At 37.4% G+C, this 20,953-nt stretch overlaps 1 protein-coding gene across 2 annotated transcripts in view; it reads right to left on the bottom strand.

Annotated features, from left to right (window-relative positions):
* The window catches only part of Rspo3 (R-spondin 3), a 78,683-nt gene that overhangs the window by 39,390 nt on the left and 18,340 nt on the right, over positions 1 to 20,953 (bottom strand). For both annotated transcript variants that reach the window (XM_051175479.1, XM_051175480.1), the window contains exons 2-4: positions 9,656 to 9,847; positions 7,896 to 8,042; positions 4,991 to 5,188 (exon numbers count right to left, since the gene is read on the bottom strand). In XM_051175479.1, coding sequence (XP_051031436.1) covers positions 4,991 to 5,188; positions 7,896 to 8,042; positions 9,656 to 9,847 — 537 coding nt within the window. The remainder of the gene's footprint in view (positions 1 to 4,990; positions 5,189 to 7,895; positions 8,043 to 9,655; positions 9,848 to 20,953) is intronic.

Raw genomic sequence — 20,953 nt, forward strand, 5'->3', positions numbered from 1 at the left:
GACTAGCACAAGCTAATAGAAGGGTGTGGAAATATAAGCTTGCCAGTTCTAAGTACATATTCAAGAAAAACTACTTATTTTTTCTCCCTTGGACCCAATGAACCTTTCATGACATTGAACATGGCCCACTTTCCTCAGTGTTTAGACATCCAGCCACATGATACCTATACAACACTGGAATAATTTTTTAAGAGTTAGATTTGCACATGTACACGTGTGTGTGTGTGTGAGTGTATGTGTCTCTTGCCATATGTACAAGGTGTTCACAGAGGTCAAGAGATAGTGTATGTCCTCTGCAGTTACAGGAAGTTAAAGGATGATATGAGCAGTCCTATGTGGGTGCTGGCAACGGACTCTGATACTCTATTAGAGCAACAAGAGTTCTTAATCACTGATCTATCTCTCCAGATACCCAGATATTTTTATTAAAATTCAAATTATATATATGTATACATACATATATATGTATATATATATATTGACTAGTGCATTTATCTCAAGGTTTGAGTATTCCTTCTTTCTACCATGTATAGATATCCAGTGTTGGCAAGAGGTCTTCCTCAGAATCTGAGCTGACTGTCCCTTTGTGTAGAACTGGCTACATGCAAGAAATGTAAAAAAAACGTTATAAACTGGCGTTGCAGCACTTTATCCATCATTATTATCAGGTAATAGTGTCCCATCAGAAACAAAAGAATGTTAGTCTGCTCACAACAATAACCAAAGAGCAAATGGATCTCAACCTTAAATGATTGAAAGGATGAGTGTCTCCAATTAGCCAGCCTTCTGGGAGATGAAGATGGGGAGATACATCTATTTGCCACTAATAACAAGAGATTTATCTATTTGCTTTTTGAACAATCATTCTGGAAATCTCAGTTGTTTTGAAATACAATTTAATATAAATTCTTCCTGTTAATAGCTAATCTGAGTCAAAAGAGTAGTTGCAAATATTATACAAATGTTTAAGAAGTTGAGGAAACTAAGTGTGAATATTCAAACCACACATTTAATTCTAGCACTCAAGAGGCAAAGATAGTAAGTAAGATCTCTGGTGGACTCAGTCTAGCATGGTCTACATATTAAGTTCTTGTCCAGACAGGCCTATATAGTGAGACACTGCATTAAAACAAACAAACAAACAAAAATCAATCAAGCAAAGCAAAACCCCAAACAAGCAAGACAAAGAAGCTGACCTCCCAAAACTTTAGAACATATCACCATTTTAGTTACATATTATAAAAGGTGATCTTGCTGTGATTGTAAAAGTAGTATTCATAATAAACACAATGTATGTTTATAACATTGGTAGTCAAGCAACACCCATTTAGATGTTAACATGTAACCTATCTTCTCTTATGTAGTTTACATATAGTGGTCTATGGTTTTTTAAAAGTCTGTGAAGACACAGAGGCCATCTACAGTTTATTCAGCTAAGATGATGGTCTGATAATACTATGCTGGTTTCTTCCCTGGAATTTCTGGAAATTTTGTTCTATTTAATAAATCACCTTTTGTTTCTCAGATGGAGTTGGTGCTCATTCATTTTTAGAAGAGGATAGACCCTTATTTAGTTTGTCTTGTCTTCTCTCTTCTTTCTATCCCATGATCACGGGACACCTCTGATTAGTAAAAATCCTTTTCACAAATTAAAGAATTTTCTTCATCATTTGTTAACTGCCCTAAAAGCTATCTGTACAATAAATTGATGTAATGTACAAATGAATAAGAAACACAATGATCTTACTCCCAACACACACACACACACACACACACACACACACACACACACACTATTTTGCATCAAATGCAGGTACATACACATGCCATTTCACTTCTCCTGCAGTTACACTGAACACGTCAAAGTCAGTAATTGTGGACTGACAACCACTGAAAATACACACTCTCTTCGTTTACTATTTCAATATGTAGTTTTAATATATATATTCTACAATTCTATATTACAGCCTGTATAACCTTTTAGAATGTATCTTATATGTCTTAACACTTCAAATACATAATTAAGTTGATAAATGTTCAAGACAAACATGCTAATAGCAATAGCTATTTAAGAATAACTTATGAGTAACTCAAAGCTGATTTAAAAAGGAGAGCATAATAGATAAAGGAAGATAATCCCAAACTGTAGACAAATAGTACAGTTGGTTATAATTAGGAATTGTGACTTCAAAAAATACATTGACTTCCTTAGCCTCATTTTCCATAGTTACTGGAAGCACAAAAAAATGGAAGAAAAATATGTGTGTAAAAGATTTTGTGTCTTTTCAAAACACAGTCCATCTGTATTTAGAAACTACTTCCTTCTGTTTAACTATTTTGAAAGCTTCTTGGAAAACCATTTCTGGATCTTATCATTCTCCCCTGGAGCTTCTGCCTTTGGCAATTAGAACACAGCAGAAAGAAATGCTGAAAACAAGTTCTGCACCTGTTCCTACCACTGCCCATTGCTTCACTCTCAGGCAGATGACAGATGCAGGTTTCAAATCAAGATTTGAGGATGCACCCTGTAACAAAGACCTGGCCTTTGCTTCACTTGTCTGTCAGTGCTGAAGCTAGACAATTAAAAAAAAAAAAACCCTCTTCCTATTTTTATGCATCTCTAAACTCTGAAAGCAGAGCAATTAAGCAGCAGATAGCCACGCCAGAGGGTAGAACTTGCTCTTATCATTTTACAGTGCTCATCTCTTAAACTGCCTGAAGGTTTCTTACTGTTTGCCCTCCTAAGATAAAAAGTAATCAGCTCATCCAGAAACATAGGTCACTGTCTTCTAGTCAACTTAGCCTGCTGGAATCCTTCCTTTCTAAGTGTTTTTGCTTCTTACCATGTACATTTAAAAATGTTTCATGGTGGACCACTCATATTTCATAAGAGTGTATTGAAGCTTAAATAAGGACTTGGGTAAGATTCCCATGTCCTATACAGTTGATGGAGAGTATCTATGCACAGATCACAGCTATTTACTTTCTTGCTGTTGACAGACATAAGATATTACGTAAGTAGACATTAAAAGAAGTTAAGGAAAGCATTAAGGAGGTAACGAATTAAGAATACAGTTTTATCCCTTCCTTACATTTTGCAGCCCTCTTTAAGAAACAAAACCAGCACACTGACATGCAAATGAAGAGTAAGAGACTAGAAATGTCATGACAGGAGATCCACAATTCCTTTTAGTTTGTGCCTTATCAAATTTAAAAAATAATAAAAACACTTATATTGTTCTAATTGTATAGAGCTCTGTTTTTAAGTGTAACGTGTGTCTGAATCCTCAGAAGAGAGGAACAACTATCAGAAGTAAATTTTTAAGTCAAATCTTAAGTTAGAGGGTTTTACTCAAACATCTTCATTATATAACTTCTCTTTTAGTTGCTACCTTTAAGAAATGACTCTTATGATGTCAATATTTATGACATGGGCAAGAAAAAGTATGTTGGAAGAACATATTCTCAAATAAAAGAGGAAAAGATAACATAACTTAATTTTTATGGGTAAGTGTTGCTTAATATATATTTTTAGAGAAAAATGTACAAAATACTGATTAATACTGTAGACTTTATGGAAAGAATATGATTAAAGTCTACATGTAACTCATTAAAATTCAAGACCATTTAGTAAACAGAAGGAACCATGCGGCATACCCACAGAGTGCTCAGTCGACTTTCAAAGCCAACTTTTAAAATCTAAGATTTTTTAAATTAATTGGTAACAAATGCTAAAAGACCTTTTCTGCTAGCCAACTTTTATTCCCGAAACTAAATTTTAATCAAAACCTCTTACAAATTTGCAAAAATCTGATGTTCTCTTTAACATAACCCATATCTGCAGAAATTTTAGTACTCTCAAATATTGAGTTGCAATGGTAATGGAAGTCTCCAAACATTCTCCTCATAGCCAACTCATTCTCCAGATACTATAAAAAGTCAGGTGATCCAAATTCTTCTTTCTATAAACAATGTTTATGGTTGCAGCGTCCTCCTTTGTATCTCCAAGAAAGTCCTTTACTATTTACAGAACATTGTGACCATCCCAGCTTCCCACTGGAGTCTGAGTTTGACTTCATAGTACACATAGAGAACATTCTACTTAGCTCGAATCGCTAAAGATTAGCAGATATGAGGTCACAAAGTAAGCATTTAATACAAGCTTGTTGAATGAATAAGCGAAGAAACCACTAAAATAAGCTAAGGAAGTTTAGCTGCAGGGGCATCCAGCTTCTGTCAGTTAGTTAATTGAGAGGGTCATTTACAGGCTTGCCAGAAGATTACCTATAATTATTTAAAGGTACACAGCATATTTGTAGGCAGTGGTACTGGGGATGTGATTGAGAAATCTGGAAAAACAATCATTTAAAAATCTGCAACTTCAGTTCTTCTAAAAAAAAGTTTATTCCCACTCATGCCCTACATTCAAGGTAAATTTCTCCTCACTACTTTCAAATTTTAAAAAGTTCTGACACAGATCATATTGGTATTACAGGTTGTGCAACCTCATATGAAATATATAAAAGCAACTTGGGACAGTACATCCTCAGTGCTCTTGGTTGTTTACTAGGAATCATCAGCACCAACTTAATTTATAAGCAATTGTCAAAGGAAATGTATTGGTGAAGGTGGTCCTCTTACTCCAGGTGATACTCATGTTGTGTTTACAAAACTTACCAAAAGTTCCTAGGCATTAACACAACAGATAGATAAGATGGGGGGGGGGGCGGGAGATCAAGCCCAGATGCTTTTACAGTAGTCTTCTGAAATGAGATTCACTTATTATACTCTAAAGTTCTGAGATCAGGCTCCATACTAAAAATATATCCTATCTATAATCTGTAACTTGGAGCCATAATGTTCTTTTTTCTACACATTTTAGAGCTTTGGGTGTGAGGAATACTGCCAACTATCCCATATAAAGTTATAAAGTGAAATAGGCATCAAGTTGTGAGGGCTCAGAGAAGCACATTTGTTAGTGTGTCTGTACCTCGCTCTCCCTTCGAGCACTTCTTCCTTTGTACTATACACGTTCTTGTCTCGCTGGTTGGGGGACACAGGTTACCCTTGGCTGAAGGATGCTGTAGTATTTCTCGGACCCGTGTTTCGGTTCCTCTTTTGAAGCCACATGTTTTTCCTTTCTTCATGCATGGACTCCAAGGACTCCAGTCACTGGCCTCACAGTGAACTGAAAGCAAACAGAAACAGTCTCAGCTGGCTCTCAGGCACAGGCAGGATTACTAATGAAACAAACAAGCAGACAAACAACCAACCCACACCATTTAGCCGCATACATCTAAGTTTCTAGGAGAAATTCTACACAGCAAAGTTGGGCAAGATAACACAAGTAAGGGGCAGAGGTAGGATGTTTCTAGTACACATGTTGTTGGGTCAGTTCCTTCCCAATTCTACTGATCTAAGTAATCAGAAGATGAATGGTTATAAAGGTGAAATTCTAATGTAAACCTTAGATAATTAATTCCATAGGAAGAGGAAATATAACTAATGAGATTAGATAGTAAAACTGTTTAGATCACATGGTAAGAAAGGTATGAAGGGAGGAGTTCTTTCTCCTTCAGAAATACTTTACAAAAGCCTCACACAGCAAATAATATATTTTCATTAAAAAAAGGAAGCTTCAGACAATCAATAGACGCAACGTGAAAGGATGATTTACATTCGATTTAGCTGAAATGAAGAACGTAGAACTGGAACGTAACTTTGCTAAAAGATAAGAATGACTTTAACCTAGGAAGCTATGCACCAACAAAGTATTTCACAAAGTCTAATGAGCCCCCAGATACCAGAAAGGGTCACACTGTAGTTGGTTAACACTCTGAGATATAGGGGAAGTGATGGCAAAACAGGGAGGAAGGTTTGGTCACTAACTGAATACACAGGGAGGGCATGAGCAAGCCCTGAGTCTCAGCGCTTACAGTGTCACATTCCCCTTCTGTGACTATTTGCTTCCCCAAGAGGAACAAGGAGGAAGACAGAGAGAAAGCAACTATCTGGAGTCCAACCTGGAAAGAAGATGCCCTGTGTACAAAGGTGGAGGCATATGCTTAATTCGATTCCTGAACCATGGGAACTGAATACATTGTGATATTGATCTTTCCTGCCCTGGCTATATGGGGTGATTCTTTTTCTCTTTCAAACCTTTCCTCTCAATTTTACCTCTAAATAGAAAAAGCAGCCCATATTTCAGCTCTCCAGGTCCTAATCTTCCACCCTTGTTACAGGGACCATTTTGATAATCCTTTGTGTAATGACGCATGGTATCATTTTCTCTGATAATCTACAGCAAGCCTGAGCGTGCTATGCCTGAGGAGAAGTCCCAAATGACAGGAGTCTTCCCTTAGGGAATGAGCTCCAAGAGCCAGTCTGGGGCCGAAGTTGCTGATTTAAAATACAGATGTGTCCTAGGTCACTTATTCAGTATGTGGCCATTTGGCGCTAGTGCCCATTTTAAAATATATAATTATCATCTAAAATGCATGATAAGAATGAAACTTGGTAATTTAGGAGATATAAAAACAGTTTTCTTTGAGAGCTAATCCCAAAATGCCACACTCCCTGATAGGAATATTTAGCTTTGAAGGCTGAATGCTGCACCTTCCAACAACTAACAAAACTTAAATATATGTCCTTCATGCTGAGTGAAGAACAAATCCCACAAGCTTCCAGTAACTCATCCCCAATGTCTATTCCTGAATATTTCATGGGGTGTTTCCTGTTTTCCCCCCCACTTCTTGGAACTTACTGCTTCTAATTGTCAACCCTCAGGATGAGTAGACTAGGAGAGCTCTCATGGACCATTTACCTTTTCCTACCTTGTTTCCCTTTGTTCCTATTGACTAGAGGAAAGGCTTAAACAGACCCAGACTGACTTAGGACTGTTGTCTTCCAGTGCTTCTGGCATTAACTTTCAAATATCATATATTGGTTTTTTTTTTTTTTAAAGTGTACAGAAATAAAAGCTGTGGCTGTCCTGAAGTGGTTAAGCCACCAACATATAATTATTTCTCCAACACCGTAGATTCTAACAGAAGCATACAGTGGGGGGGGGGCCTGGGGGCACCCCTGGAGACTATCTCATACTGAATCAGGAGGCTCTGTGTACACATGCCAGCTTTGGGGCAGCATCAAAGGTTCCTGCAGCCACTGCTCAGGGGACTTGGAGTTTTCCTTTGCTGTTTTCTCATTCAGTTTAGCATCTGTTCCCCAAGTGTGCATCCAACTCATAGCTCTAGTAGCTGTGTAACACTTAAAAGAGAGAAAACATAGCCTGACAGTGATCTGTTATTTAGACAGACAACTTGTGTGAGGGACCTCCCCTCCAGAAAACCAGGCCTGCAATTAATCAAATTTGGGACTGTCTCATTTGAGTGGGTCCCACTGTCTCATTCTGTCAATTTGAGTGGGTCCCAAATTCTCTCTCTCTCTCTCTCTCTCTCTCTCTCTCTCTCTCTCTCTCTCTCTCCCTCTGTGTGTGTGTGTGTTCTTAATACCTGTAAAAGAAGACCACTACAGCAAGAAAAATCAACTTTGATTTTGTCTTGTTATTAAATTTAGGGCATTTTGTAAAACTCTTGGTACAAAGTGAAAATTACTTGAGTACCTCCTCCCTCTTTCCCCCCCCTCTCGGAAATGTAGCAAATCTTTGATCAGAATAGTTTGAAACAATTAAAAGTAGCCCTTAAGTAAGAGCAGAGCACTCTGAAGTTGCTCATGACACATGATGGACAGTATTTTTGTAAGTAAAGATGGGTAAGGCATTAAAGTTAGCCTCTTATGTTCTTGTATAATGGGGCTTTGAGAAGAATCTTCATAGAGACTGCCATTGTCATCTGAGGTGTTTCTCATCCATTCTAAATCTTAGAGGGCTTCCTCACCAATACTGATGCATTCCATAGTATGGTTGTTGGCTTCTAACCCTTCTGGGCAACTGTCAAGGCACTTTCCAAGGTGTAAGTAAAATCCACTTTTACACTTTGTGCAGAAATTTTTGTTGAAACAGGTGTCACAGTCAGCTTTGCATTCTGAAAGAGAAACACAGATAAAGAATTGTGGCTCTGATATCTTCTTCAAACTATGGCACATGCAAAACTTACATCAAAGCTGGGGTTCAATGTTATTTTACCAGACTGAACTATGGATTCTCCCAAAATCATTTAGCTGGTAAATATCAGTTGCTGCTTTAAAAATTGTGGTACAGAGTGTCTCATGAGAATATCTTAATGACATACACTGAACACCCTTATTTCCAGCATCTAAAATATAGATTCCTCTAAAATCTGATACAGGTGGATCTTTGGTATCATGTTCCAAATGTTAAAGGTTTGGGTTAGGGGTATTCAGCCAGTAAATTCTATATAAACATTCTCAAATCCAATAATCTAAATCAAAGTTGGTTCCAGACAGTTCATATAAGAGGTACTCAACCTGTCCATTTGGCCAAATTGCTCTTTCAATTAAATGATAATAATACTTCACTATAATTTGAACTGAATACACAGAGATATTGCATTCATATTGTTCTTAAGAGTTATTTGTCCATTCACCAAAATGTAACTGTCCACTATATGTCAAAAGCTCAGTAGATACTGGTAGATCTTGGGGGTTATGTCCAGTGTTCTTGCCTGCCACAGTAAGCATTATCATCAGTTGACTCTTTTGCAATGATTCCCATAAGGCATGGTTATTATGAGTATTTTTGCCAGATTGTTAGCTAAACTTAAGCATAAACCAATACAGTCGTCATGATAATAACTCATTTATAGTCAAGATAACTGAAGCTCAAGTCTAGTCAAGAAGCATGGAGGCAGGCTAAAAAAAAAAAAAATCTGTTTCCAGAGTAAGTGTTCTGGAAAACAACAATCACAATAGCAACAGATACATGTGGGGAAACCAGGCATGTGACTGACAAATGGAAGAGACCTATTCTGGATAAGAAGACCACGGAACACTTACAGAGGTGACACCTTTATAATCTCAATGAGGAAACAAGAAGCTCCCAAAGTGTCCAAAGAGTCAGTGAGGAACAAAAATTGCAAAGGCAGGTCTTGCCCTGGTAAGCTCTTAGGAGGGTGACAGTAAGGTTAAGGGAGTAAGGGAGTCACAGCAATGGCTTGGGAGCATGAGTGTGGTGACTTGTGATGTTCCATAGTTTGCATCTTTCAGGGTCACTTGGTTTCCATTGCTGAAACTGAAGTTTTGGGGTCAAGATGACTGTGATCATAGACATTCTTTCCAACTGATAAAATAATGTTTTCTGTACTTGAAGCTTATAGAAGTCAAAATGGCTGAAATAATTCTTTCAGTTATTGAGTACTTGGCTTTTATAATGGTAATGAAAACTCAGTTGGTTATGATACCTATTGTAGTTTTTATAGGTGTAGTAATTGATAATCATGTTCTTGGCTCTAGGTTTTGAACACCAACAAACAAGAAACAAAAAAACAAAACTTGAGTGGATTTTTTTTTAAGTTAGTAGTGGAAGTTTTCTGCCCCAAGGGCTAATCTATGTATGCAGTAGCCTAAATATTATGTAAATATTACTTATTTTTTAATATTTTAGGTTGATTAGGAGCTCACTTAATCAGGAGAAATCCCCGAGGATAAGATAAAAATATAAAGTGGTATGGGTACTTACTTGTACACTTATTTATATCTGGATATCGAGTTCCATAATATCCACTTGGACACGAAGAGAGACACACTCCTATCTGCTTCATGCCAATTCTTTCCAGAACAAAAAATAGTCTGGGCTTACAGGACAAACAGCCATTGTAATCTGAACATGTCGCACAGCCTCCTTGGCAGCCTTGGCTGACATTAGGATGCACTGGGGAGACAAGACAGAAAAACAGAGAGAAGTTAGGCTGCAGATATAAAATTTAATGACATGTTGGTCTGTGATTATGTTACTTTAATTAGCTTTTAATTTGGTGATAGTGGGTGAATGAGATAAAATGCCCCCTACCTTTTGTTTTAACCTGAAACTTTCCTTAACCATATATATTATTTCTAATTTTTAGTTTCATACACTTGTGAATTTGTAAATCCATAATATACTTGATTCAAATGATTCATCAAAAAAAAACTTCAGTAAAATAAACTTACTGAATTAGCATCTAGGAAAATGGAGGATTAGCCATTATTTTTTATATAAGGAAATGGGTAGAATTGACTTGATTTTGTATGTGTCACAGATGATAAGCACATACCTCTGATTTCCTCAGCAAGGGTAATAGCATGCACTTGAGTGAGGAGACTGGGTCCTAGATTAGGTCTAGAACATCTATTTTAAATGATGGCCTAAGAGTACAACTCAAACGGATTCAGAAACTATATTAGCATCTTGTCACTGCCCATTTTTTTTCTGAAATATTTGTTCTTACCATTCAAATTGATATCATGTAAAAACTTGGCATTCAAATCTTATTTATTAGTAACTCATATTATGGGTCAAATATCAGTGCTTATTTTAATTTCTATTTACTATTTTGTCCTTTGGGAGAGGTCTTAGACTTTTTGTGATTCTATTTAAATCTGCTCATTCAAGCAAAAGGCATATTTGCTGAGGATGGACTAGTCTAATAGAGTGATCACTGTCAGGACACTTTCCCAGATTTCTAAGTCATCGGTGATCACTGGCAAATCTAAACAGACATAAAGAAATCTTTGAGTAACCACTGACCTGGACCCCTCTCATTTAACTTGATTATAGGCATTAATTACGTGTCATCTGATAGGACTAAATACGGAGTATGCTTCATGAAGCTCGTGTTCAAGCCTAACTTCTTTCTCTGTCCCAATACAATGCTAATCCTTTATAGGCCTTTCTAGATGCCTGGAGGAAGACGTTGTTCCTTTGAGAAGGTGCACACAGGTGTCTAAAGTTATCTTAGCATATTTCTGACTTCTTTTGTTGACTGAGGAAGATACAAACATCAATAGACATGACCATTATTAATCTGTCTTTGCAGTGATGTCAGATTATCAAATTCTGTATTGCAGAAACAAAGCCCTCCGATCTTACAGTGCCACACCAGGAAGTGGATTGGGAGGCAAATCAGGGTCTGGGCAATAAACTTCAAAGGTCCCCATTAATAATCTTTCTCCACCAGCTAGGCCCCACCTAAGGCCTCCACCCCTCCCCAGATATTATCACCAGCTGAGCAACAAGTATTCAAAACATGAGCCTGTGAGGAATACTTCGGATTTCAAGTAGAATAGTAAGGGAAGGTATGAGCTCTGATAGACATTTACATTACTAGTCTTTCTTCACAGTGATAATTGGTTATTAAGTTCTTCATTGCAAAAATAAAAGTCCTCTAGACATAGTTAGAAATGGTACCCATAAAACCAAACAGCCTTCCCATTGGGGTAGATGGATTAGCTAAACAGAGGTCATTCGGTTGACCAGCTTCCCCCGGCCTGCAGGAAACCATCCTCGAATCAGCCACAGGAACCACAAGCAGCTCATTCTCATTCCAAGATGTTTCATAAATAAACTGAGGAAACGTGTGGGGGAAGGGAGGGCTGCTTTTCCTGTACATGTTCTTCTGTGGGGTGGGGTGGCTCTATAAAGTGGACGAGGAGGTTTTGCCATTATGGGACCTGAGGGACTTGTACGGGAAACTCCTTTCCAAGTATCAGGGTCATTTTTCATGCCAGACACTCAGCACTGGGGACTGGGGGAAAGCGAGAACCTGTTTTTAAGCAGAGGTACACCCTCCAAACAAAGGCACGGGATAGCCTCAACTTTTCAGAATCAGAGTCGAAGGCAGAAGCTAGAGGTTTAAGTACAACCTGGACAGATTTTCACAAAACCCGTCTGGGGAAAGTAGATCACATTTGAAAAACAAAATTGCTTGCAATTCAGTCAGGCCGTGGTCCTGGGTTCAATGAAGATGGGTGAACTGATTCCTAGCAATGTTGATACCTCTGAAATGTGAATTCTTAAGGAAAACATGATTTTGAAACTTTATGTACCCTAAAGCCTTTATGAATGATGAAACAACTTGAAATATATCAGTTATTAATATTAATGTGACTTACATTTTCAGGCACTCAAACACTAACATTCCCTAAGATGTTTCATTTAAAGAACTGGGTTTGGATGTTCATAAACTCAGAGACAGTTCTGAGTGAGTCTAATGATTGGTAACCATTTCCTGTGACAATGTACGATATGCCAAGACCTTGCTCAATTCCCTGCTACCCTAAAACTTTTCCCAGTGAAATGATGCAAGTCAACATTGGGATATAACAGATCTTTCTGTAGTTTTCACTAGGAACAGAGTTTTTGAAAATGCTAGGGAGGTTCAGTTGTCCCAGTCTGTGGTCGATATTTGCTTATTTGTAATCAGAGAATGTATGATATAGGCAGTGATGTTTGGGCACAAAATGACAAAAACAAATATGTTTCTTGGGGAATGTTTAGATGGTGGCTAAGGGACATGACAGGAGTTGAGACTCTGAAGTGCGGATTCTGGGATCCCGTTTTTATGGGTGAACACTGAAGTGATTGCTTTCATGAATGCTGTATAAGGATCACTGAAATTATAGTCAGTATTACACAATTGGATACGAATTTCCCAAACTTCATCTTAAGACAAGAGCTTTTTACTTTTTTATATGGAAACCACAGAAAACTTTGGATTGCCTGTAAGAACTCTCTCAGCCATAAAATCTTGTGACTCTAAGACAAAAAATAGAATTTTAGTCTGTCATGCTTCTTTCTTATTGGCCCCTTCTGTTGACTATTTTTTTTCACTCTCACATTATTACATATGTCAGGCAATATCTTTCTATGTCTTTATATATGAACATTGTAGGTAGTGGCAAGAGGAGATGCTTTGCAGAAGTTCCCACTTCGTGTTAGAAAATAGTTGGAGTTTATCAGCATGTACATGGCTATGGCATGCTAGAGCAGGAAACACCATGATCCAACTGAAAAGTAGACTGGTATGAGTTTGATGTAAGGGTATGGAAGTTTCAGGTAAAGGAAGAATCAGGACTCTCAAGAAGGCTGGAGACATTAGGGTGTGTTTCCTTTATGTCACCCTTTTGTGGAAGTGACAATCACTTCTGGTGAGTGATAAGATGTGAATTCAACTAAAACAGTTTTTTTTTTTTTTTTTTTTTTTCCTCGCACACCTCGCCAGACCTGGATATCATACAGTACTTAATGTGGCATTCTAAGTAAAAGGCTGATGGTAACTTCAAATACGTTAAGGCAGGATGACATGGGAAGGATTGGATGCATATTCCAATAGTACCAAGGTGGTGTAATGAAGCAAATATGATAACCAACAGAAGTGTCCTGGACAAGAAAGGAGTTTGAGAAGTTGGGTTTTTGAGTTCTTGAGAGAGAAGGTGCTTCCCAGGACAAGAAAGCCTACAGATGGTGAATTGGATTAAGGCTGAGGGAAAGGGGAGTCTAATTATAAAAATGTGGCATAATATGACATGATCAAATAGGGACAGAACTCATGTTGGAGTGTTTGCTAGAGATATACATAGGATTCTCTGGTGGTAGCTACCCACGGTGTTGAAAGGGATAAGCCCTGATGGACTAAAGAAAAAAGAAACAGCACAGAATAAGGGATGTTTTGTAAAAGAAACAGGATGGATTTAAACAAATTTCAATGGTACCTTGTATCTTTCTACCACTTCACATTTAAGAGCACGAGTCTCACAAAATAGCAAAAATTAACATGGAAACTTTTCTGTGACCCGGGGAAGTATAAATTATCAGGCTGATTCACTTTTGAAACCCCAAGCTAGGTCTCAAGAACATTGACAATCATTAAGAAATGATGGCTGAGATCAGAGACTAAAATCCACATCTTTGGTGTCTTAGAAATTCCTTTGAGTATAGGTAAATGTTAATAAAAATGGGATAGATATGAATGAGAAAATGTATAAAAATTAACAGGAATTCAAGTCTTCCAATGATCTAGCTGCTAAGCTTCAAGCTGTGACTGGTGTTAATGATGTGTCCAACAAATTACAGTATCAAGAATGCCATATAACAATTCAGTGCAAGCTTCATGGATCTGCCTTCCTTTCCTCCATTTCTAAGGTTCAAATGGAAAGGTAATTGTCATCTCTTCTGGTTGCCATGTGAAATAAACCCACTGTGTTGCCGATGATCATCCCTGCTCCTCATTTTTTTGTGGCTGGACAATTTTCAGCAATGCAAATTTAATAAACTTTGGATTCACAAGACTAATTTGATTGGATTCAATGTAAGTACTGGTTGCATGAGAGCAATTTTGCAATTTATATAATTATACATTTTATACATTTTATAGATGTTATATTAACCAATAAATAAGGAGGCAAGCAAAATAGAATACTCACCCAGACCCTCCCCAGGGTTGTAAGACAAAGAGGAGGGGGAACAGGACTCACTTTCACCCTTGTTTAGGCCTCTCCTGTTATGGATGTGTTCACACTGAGTGTTTCTTGAGTTAAGGAGTTAATTGGTTTGATAATTTCTTGCTAGTTCCCAGCTTCTAAACAGAGTAGCTATTTATTGCATTGATTTTTAATAGCAAGAATGATTGAAAGGATGCAGCCAGTAATATGAAAAGCTATGTAATGGAGTTCTTAAAGACAAGTTGTTAAATTGACAAATGTTGAACAGAAAGTTCAAACACAAAAGATTTTTCTAGATGCCCTGTACTTTAGCAATCCACTTACCTAGAGAAAATGTGAGTGGTTTTTGTTGTTGTTGTTTTTATTTTGTTACCTTGACTAAGTCAAGAAATGTACTTCTACACAGTCGAGTGTAGTCTTTGGAGACTTGATTGCAACCGCATTGTTTTAGTGTATTGTTATAGAGTGATATTGTGGTAACTGAAAATTCCAGCATGATTCATGGATCCTTGAATGCATAGCAAGGTCAGTTCTAAGAAAGACCCAATGTTAAAAGTTAAAATTGCTTGATAGTCTTTTACAAAGTTTTGGTGACTGCAATAAGAAATATACTGATTATTTGTTGTTGTTGTTGTTCATTCATAACTTGAATCTTAATTCTGACCATGTTTGGGTCTCCATAGCCTTTTAAACAATTTGGAAGAGTTAGGTATAGATAGATGGCAAAGTAGGCACAAAACATATTTGAATATGCATAATTATTTAATGGGATATAACCTTGTTTTTCTTCTTTTTCTACTTTAATGTGTTCATGTGTGCAGGTTGCATATGGAATACTGAGGTTGACACTGGGAATTGTTGGTCAATCACTCACCTTATTCAAGGAGATAGGATCTCTCATTCATATTTGGAGTTCCCAAATATGTTTAGTCTCACTGGCCAGCTTGCTTGAGGGACCCCTTGTCTATGTAGTCAGAAGGCCTAAGTCAATAGTTTCAACCTTCCCAGTGCTATAACCCTTTAATATACTTCCTCATGTTGTCGTGACTCCCCAAACATAAATTATTTTTATTGCTACTTCACAACTGTAATTTTGCTACTTTTATGACTTGCAATATGAATATCTGTGTTTTTCAATGGTCTTAGGCAACCCCTGTGAAAGGGTCATTCGACTGCTCCATACGCAAGGATGGTGACCCATGGGTTGAGAACCAGTGCTCTAATTACAGGTAGATGTGACATCGACTCAACATTTTTATGGACCCTGAAATCTGAACTCTGTTCCCTCTTGCTTTCCTGGAAAGCTCTCAACCACAAGATCACCTTTCCAATCCCAACACTGTTTTAGATCCCTACACTGTGATATATAAAATGTTTATTCACAGCCCTGTGCTGATGTTATTGTTTAATAATAATTTGTTGAAACAGCTTTATTGATGGGTGTGATCATATAGAAATAATATCATTTTTAAGTGCTACTTACCTATTGGATTTAATGTTAAATATTAGCATATTAAATGATTTAAAATTCAACTATTATTTAAATATACATATGTATATAGGTGTATACAGGTGTACACATATATATATGTCAACATACATATATACATATGCCTTTATCCACATATACACCCACACACTTTACTTGATGTTTTACCTGTAGATTTAGTTTCTTCCAGGGAAGTCTCACTGAGGAAACAAACTACTCTTGAAGGTAGACTGCATGCCCAGCAGTAGACGGTGAACAGAAAATGACTTAATGGCACCTTCTGAGCTTCCTTTGTCATAATGTCAAGTCAGAACATTTTTTTAAATTTCAATTTAAATCTATATCTATATTTACATCTTTATCTATGTTCATTCTTTGTCTTTTGTGTATATATTATGGCTTCTACTTCTGTGTTCTTATGAGATTTTTGAGTGTGTAAATGAGTGGGTCTCTGCATCTCTATTCATTTTTTGTGACTTTCCTTGGGATCTTTTCTTTCTATTCATTTGTTTTGTCCAATTCTCATGTATTAGTCTTTGTTTCATCTTGTTTTATTAGTATCCCTTAGAAGCCTGTTCATTTGTTTCTAGTTAGAGATGGAAAGTGGTTGGCTGTGATTGGGAGGGAAGTAGGGATGGAGTAAGAGGAGTAGAGGAAGAGAAAACTATAATCCGGATATATTGTATTAGAAAAATGTCAATTTTGAATAAAAGGGAAATGTTTTATAAGAATGAAATTGCTGGGTCATATCAAAACTGAAAGAACTGATGGAGAATGGTAAAGTCTGCTTTATCTTTGTTTTTTGTTTTTTTTTTTTTTTGGTGGTGTGGGGGGGTGTTGTTGACAAAGTTTCTCTGTAGCTTTGGAGCCTGTCTTGGAACTTGCTCTGTAGATCAGGCTTGCTTCAGATTCACAGAGATCGCCTGTCTCTGCCTCCCGAGTGTCAGGTGGACAGCAACCACTGCCTGGCCCTGCGATATCTTTTAACCCAAATTTATCATCTCTAATTGAAAAGTTGTGTCTGTTGTTATGATTTCACAGGATTCTCACCAGGCTCAGTAAAGAGTACATTCAAGTCTGCTGAGTCCTGACAGGCTGGTGATCCACCCTTGTTATAATGCAGGAAACACACCGTTTTTCATGGTAGTAATTTCTCTGGGAACTTGGCAAGTCTTTCTTTTTGAATCCTAAATAATAATTTCCTAAAATAAGTCTAATTTTTGGTAAATACTTTAAAACAAATCTACAGCTACAGAAGCTGTGATTAACATTAAATACTAATTAGCTATTTTTCAATAAAATAAAGTCCGTTCAAAATGCTAAGAAAATCATAGGTGTATAATTCCTGAAGTCTACCATTTGTGGAACACTTGGTAGTTAGATGTAAGCTTGGTTATCAAGGGATACATTTATCCTAACCCAATGCTATAGGGTCATGAGAATGAATCAAAGATGGAAAAAAAAAATGGGCTTCATTGTGTATAGAGGCTATGAAAAAATAAGAACTCATTGTGCTCTATGCTACAGAGAATAGGCAGGAGAAGGAAGCATACAGTTCTTTGTGTCATGGTGTTAACCAGTTGACAAATGCATAAATTAGATAAATATAGATTGTCTCTCGGATCTCAGGCAATTACGTCAACACAGAATCTCTCAGAGACGCTACTATAAGCAAATTGGTGAGGTGAGGCATTTAGACATTATTCTTTGTTTGAGGCTTGGATGGTGAGGAGACGCTTCAGATGCCACCCGCGAGCATCCAAGAAAGAGTTTACCTAGTGGGGGGACCGGCGAGTCAAAGACTACAGCGGTGAGGAAGAGCTAGGACCCCGTGCAGCGCCAGCACTGTGGGAACCCTTAAATGAAGTCCACAGGTCCGTGTATGTGGACTCCGTGCTTTGTAAACCCCGCAAGGAAAGGGGAGAACATCTTTGGTCTGATAGTGCAATTTACTTTGATTTTTCTTGAACTTACAGGTTTGGAAAAAGAGCAGGCATCCTGTATTTCGCAAAAAAATATGTTCTTTTATTAATTTTTATATTAGAAGAATAGTTCTAACTTGGCACAAACTTGGGAATTTTCACTCAGATTCCAACCCTTGAAGAGCGCATCCGTCTGTCTCCATGTTCTTTTATGTGAGAACATTCCATTCACCCTGTTCCCTCCTATCTCTCACCGGCAGTAATTTTAGTTTGCTCGGGGGTTTTAAATTTCCATTCCCCCTTTAATGGGGGTATATTTGGGTGCTGGTATAAGCAATGAGAAAAGGGAACATTATGAAATATATGAAAGGTCATAAAAGAATAAAAGTCTTTTTAAAAATTATAGTCTTGCATATAGTATTTACTTATGTTTTTCTAAATCAATTAGTAATGCAAAATTGAAATGACTAGTAATTCAGAACACTAACATTTTCAATTCTAATAAGACTTATATAAGAATCCCCACATTACTTTAGTCATTAAAATAATAATAATCCATGGATAAATTTGACGCAAACCATAGGAAAAAAATCATATTAATTTCCTTGTGACAAGCTGGTCTGACTTACTGGTTCAGTCTGATCCTGAGATGTTATCAAAAGCACCGGAAGGATCAAAAGCAAAGAATATCCTTAACCACAAATAGAAACTCCATCATAAAGTGAGTACATTCTGCTCTGGGTTAAAATGTAAGGTACTGAGTCAGCATTCCCAGCCAGTTCTAAGGGAGGGAAAACTTCCCTTTCTCCAAGTGGCCATGTTCCCAAGTGGAGGTGAACAGAGGACAAGAGGGGTTGGGGAGGGCTGAGAATCCAGATCCTGCAGAGAGCCAGGACTGTTGATGAGTTTGTGGGTGGTAAATAACAGCGTTTTTCAGGAGACAGGTCCAACAGTGTTCGTCCAACAGTGGGAATCATTATGTGCTCTGGCCTGGCTAACAGAACCCTCCCCCCCCTTTTTAATGGGAGAAATAATTAGTCAACATAAACAGAAAATGTGATAGTTTAATGGTACTGACTTTGCATGGGTGTGAAGCCATAACTACTAACTCACATCCTTGAGCGAAACAAACTTCGGTCTGTGCGAAAAAACAAACTCTACTTTGTTATATTATGAATAAACTTGGATCTTCATGCCACATAGCATGCTAAAGTAGCATATCTGATGGCCGGAGCCTTAGCATAAGCAAACAGCAGGCAAAGATTTGTGGTGTTTTAATAGGCACAAGAAGATGTGCAAATAGCAGGCGTACCATTAAAAAAAAAAAAAAAAAAAAAAAACGGCTTTATGTGTCACATTTAACGTTTGGAGCAGAGAAAAATAAGTAGATCTTTCTCCTAGACTCATGAAATCACGGATGAAACAGAAGAATAAAGAAGCACCTTCCTGAGCGAGAGGCTTGTGGGAATTTTGTGCACTCCTTGCATTGGTCCCTCATTTGGAAATGAGCCCTGCACACTTCCCAGAGGAGGCCAAACAGAGTGGTGAGTACGGGCTCTCGGTTCTCAGTCTGGTTTGGAATCCCAGTCCTATTTTTCTAGCTAAATTACTAACATTTATCTCTCAATTCAAGTATTCATTTGAAAATTCAGTTATTAAACACTTTCACCCTGTTAGTTAACAAACACACAATGATGAATAACACAAATTACCTGTGTCAAGGGAGTTGAAATCTGAGTATTTATTTTGGCATGATTTGCTTAGCCTTTTTAAATCTAGGGTTGTCTATCTGCAGTATGGAATCATCCTCTTGATAAAAAATGCAAAGTATTTGCAAAGACATTGTGCAAGGTACCTAACGCTATTATAGACACTCATTAAAAATCCACTAACTGCCATTACCCTCTATCTCCTATTCCTGGAAGAGCCATCCCATCTCCCTTGTTCCTTATTAGTATTCTGACCTCCATGGATATTCCCAATGAAGCACAAGTATCTGAAAATTCAAAGGTAAGATCCACAAATCATAGAAAAGTGTGATGTTTGACATTCAGGATCTGGGATCAGAATTATTGTTTCCAGCTTCATCCATTTACCTTTTAATTTGGTGATTTTAATTTTCTAATCAGCTGAATAGTATTGTATTGTGTGAATATGTGATTTTTTTCATTATTTGTTTATCAATTGAAGGTCATTTATGCTGTTTCCATTTACTGGCTATTGTAAATAGAGCAGTGTTGAAGCATGGATGAAAAGTTATCTATAGTGTAGGACAGAGTCCTTTAGATATAGGCCCAAGAGTTATATAGCTAGATCATTTGGGAGATCTGTTTTCAGCTTTTTAAGGACCCACCGCACTGATTTCCAAAGCAGCCATATCAGTTTGCAATCCCACCAGTGGTGAATAAGTGTTTTCCTTTCTCCACATCCAAGTCAACCCTTGTGGTCATTCAAGGGATAGGAGAAAGAATATAACCTTCTACAGGAAATTAGCAGAACAGGAAAGGTGAAATTGCGATTAGGGTGTAATAACAGGAATAAGACCCTATTGCTGAAAACACATGTTCATGAGTCACAGAACATGAAAAATCAAGTTGGTACTCACTTGGAAGCTTGATCTGTACAGGATAATTTTCACAGTGCTAGAAGGTGTGATTCTTTTGAGCTACAATAATGGCTGGTTTGAAAAGATCTGTCTACTGCTGCAACGGTGACATGTACATGAACATCATGGGAGAAATCAATCACTTTCTGGGTGAATTTAAGTTCTGCTATACAAAATAAAACCCCTATCTGGCAATATTGTCAGGCCAAGAACATGTGACTCGTTATATCATAGGCCTGAGGGGAGAACTTACTATTATTCTGCTAAATGAACATAGTATTAATGACTTACTGTTATACCTATAGATGAATGAATGCATCTCTCATTAAAGAAGCTTCTATTCACAGTGATTAGCATAGAAACCAATTGTCCAAGGTTTCCAAAATGGAGCATCTACATCACATTCCCTTGCAGTGAGGCTTAGGGATCACTGTGGAAGAGAGGCAGAAGGAGTTCAAGAGCCAGAGGTGGTGTATGAATACAAGGAAAGGGTGTCCTCTAGGCATACACAAACAGCTGTTCATACTAACTAACAATAGTTGC

The sequence above is a fragment of the Phodopus roborovskii genome, unplaced genomic scaffold (assembly GCF_943737965.1).
Source record: "Phodopus roborovskii unplaced genomic scaffold, PHOROB, whole genome shotgun sequence".
Lineage (NCBI taxonomy): Eukaryota > Metazoa > Chordata > Mammalia > Rodentia > Cricetidae > Phodopus > Phodopus roborovskii.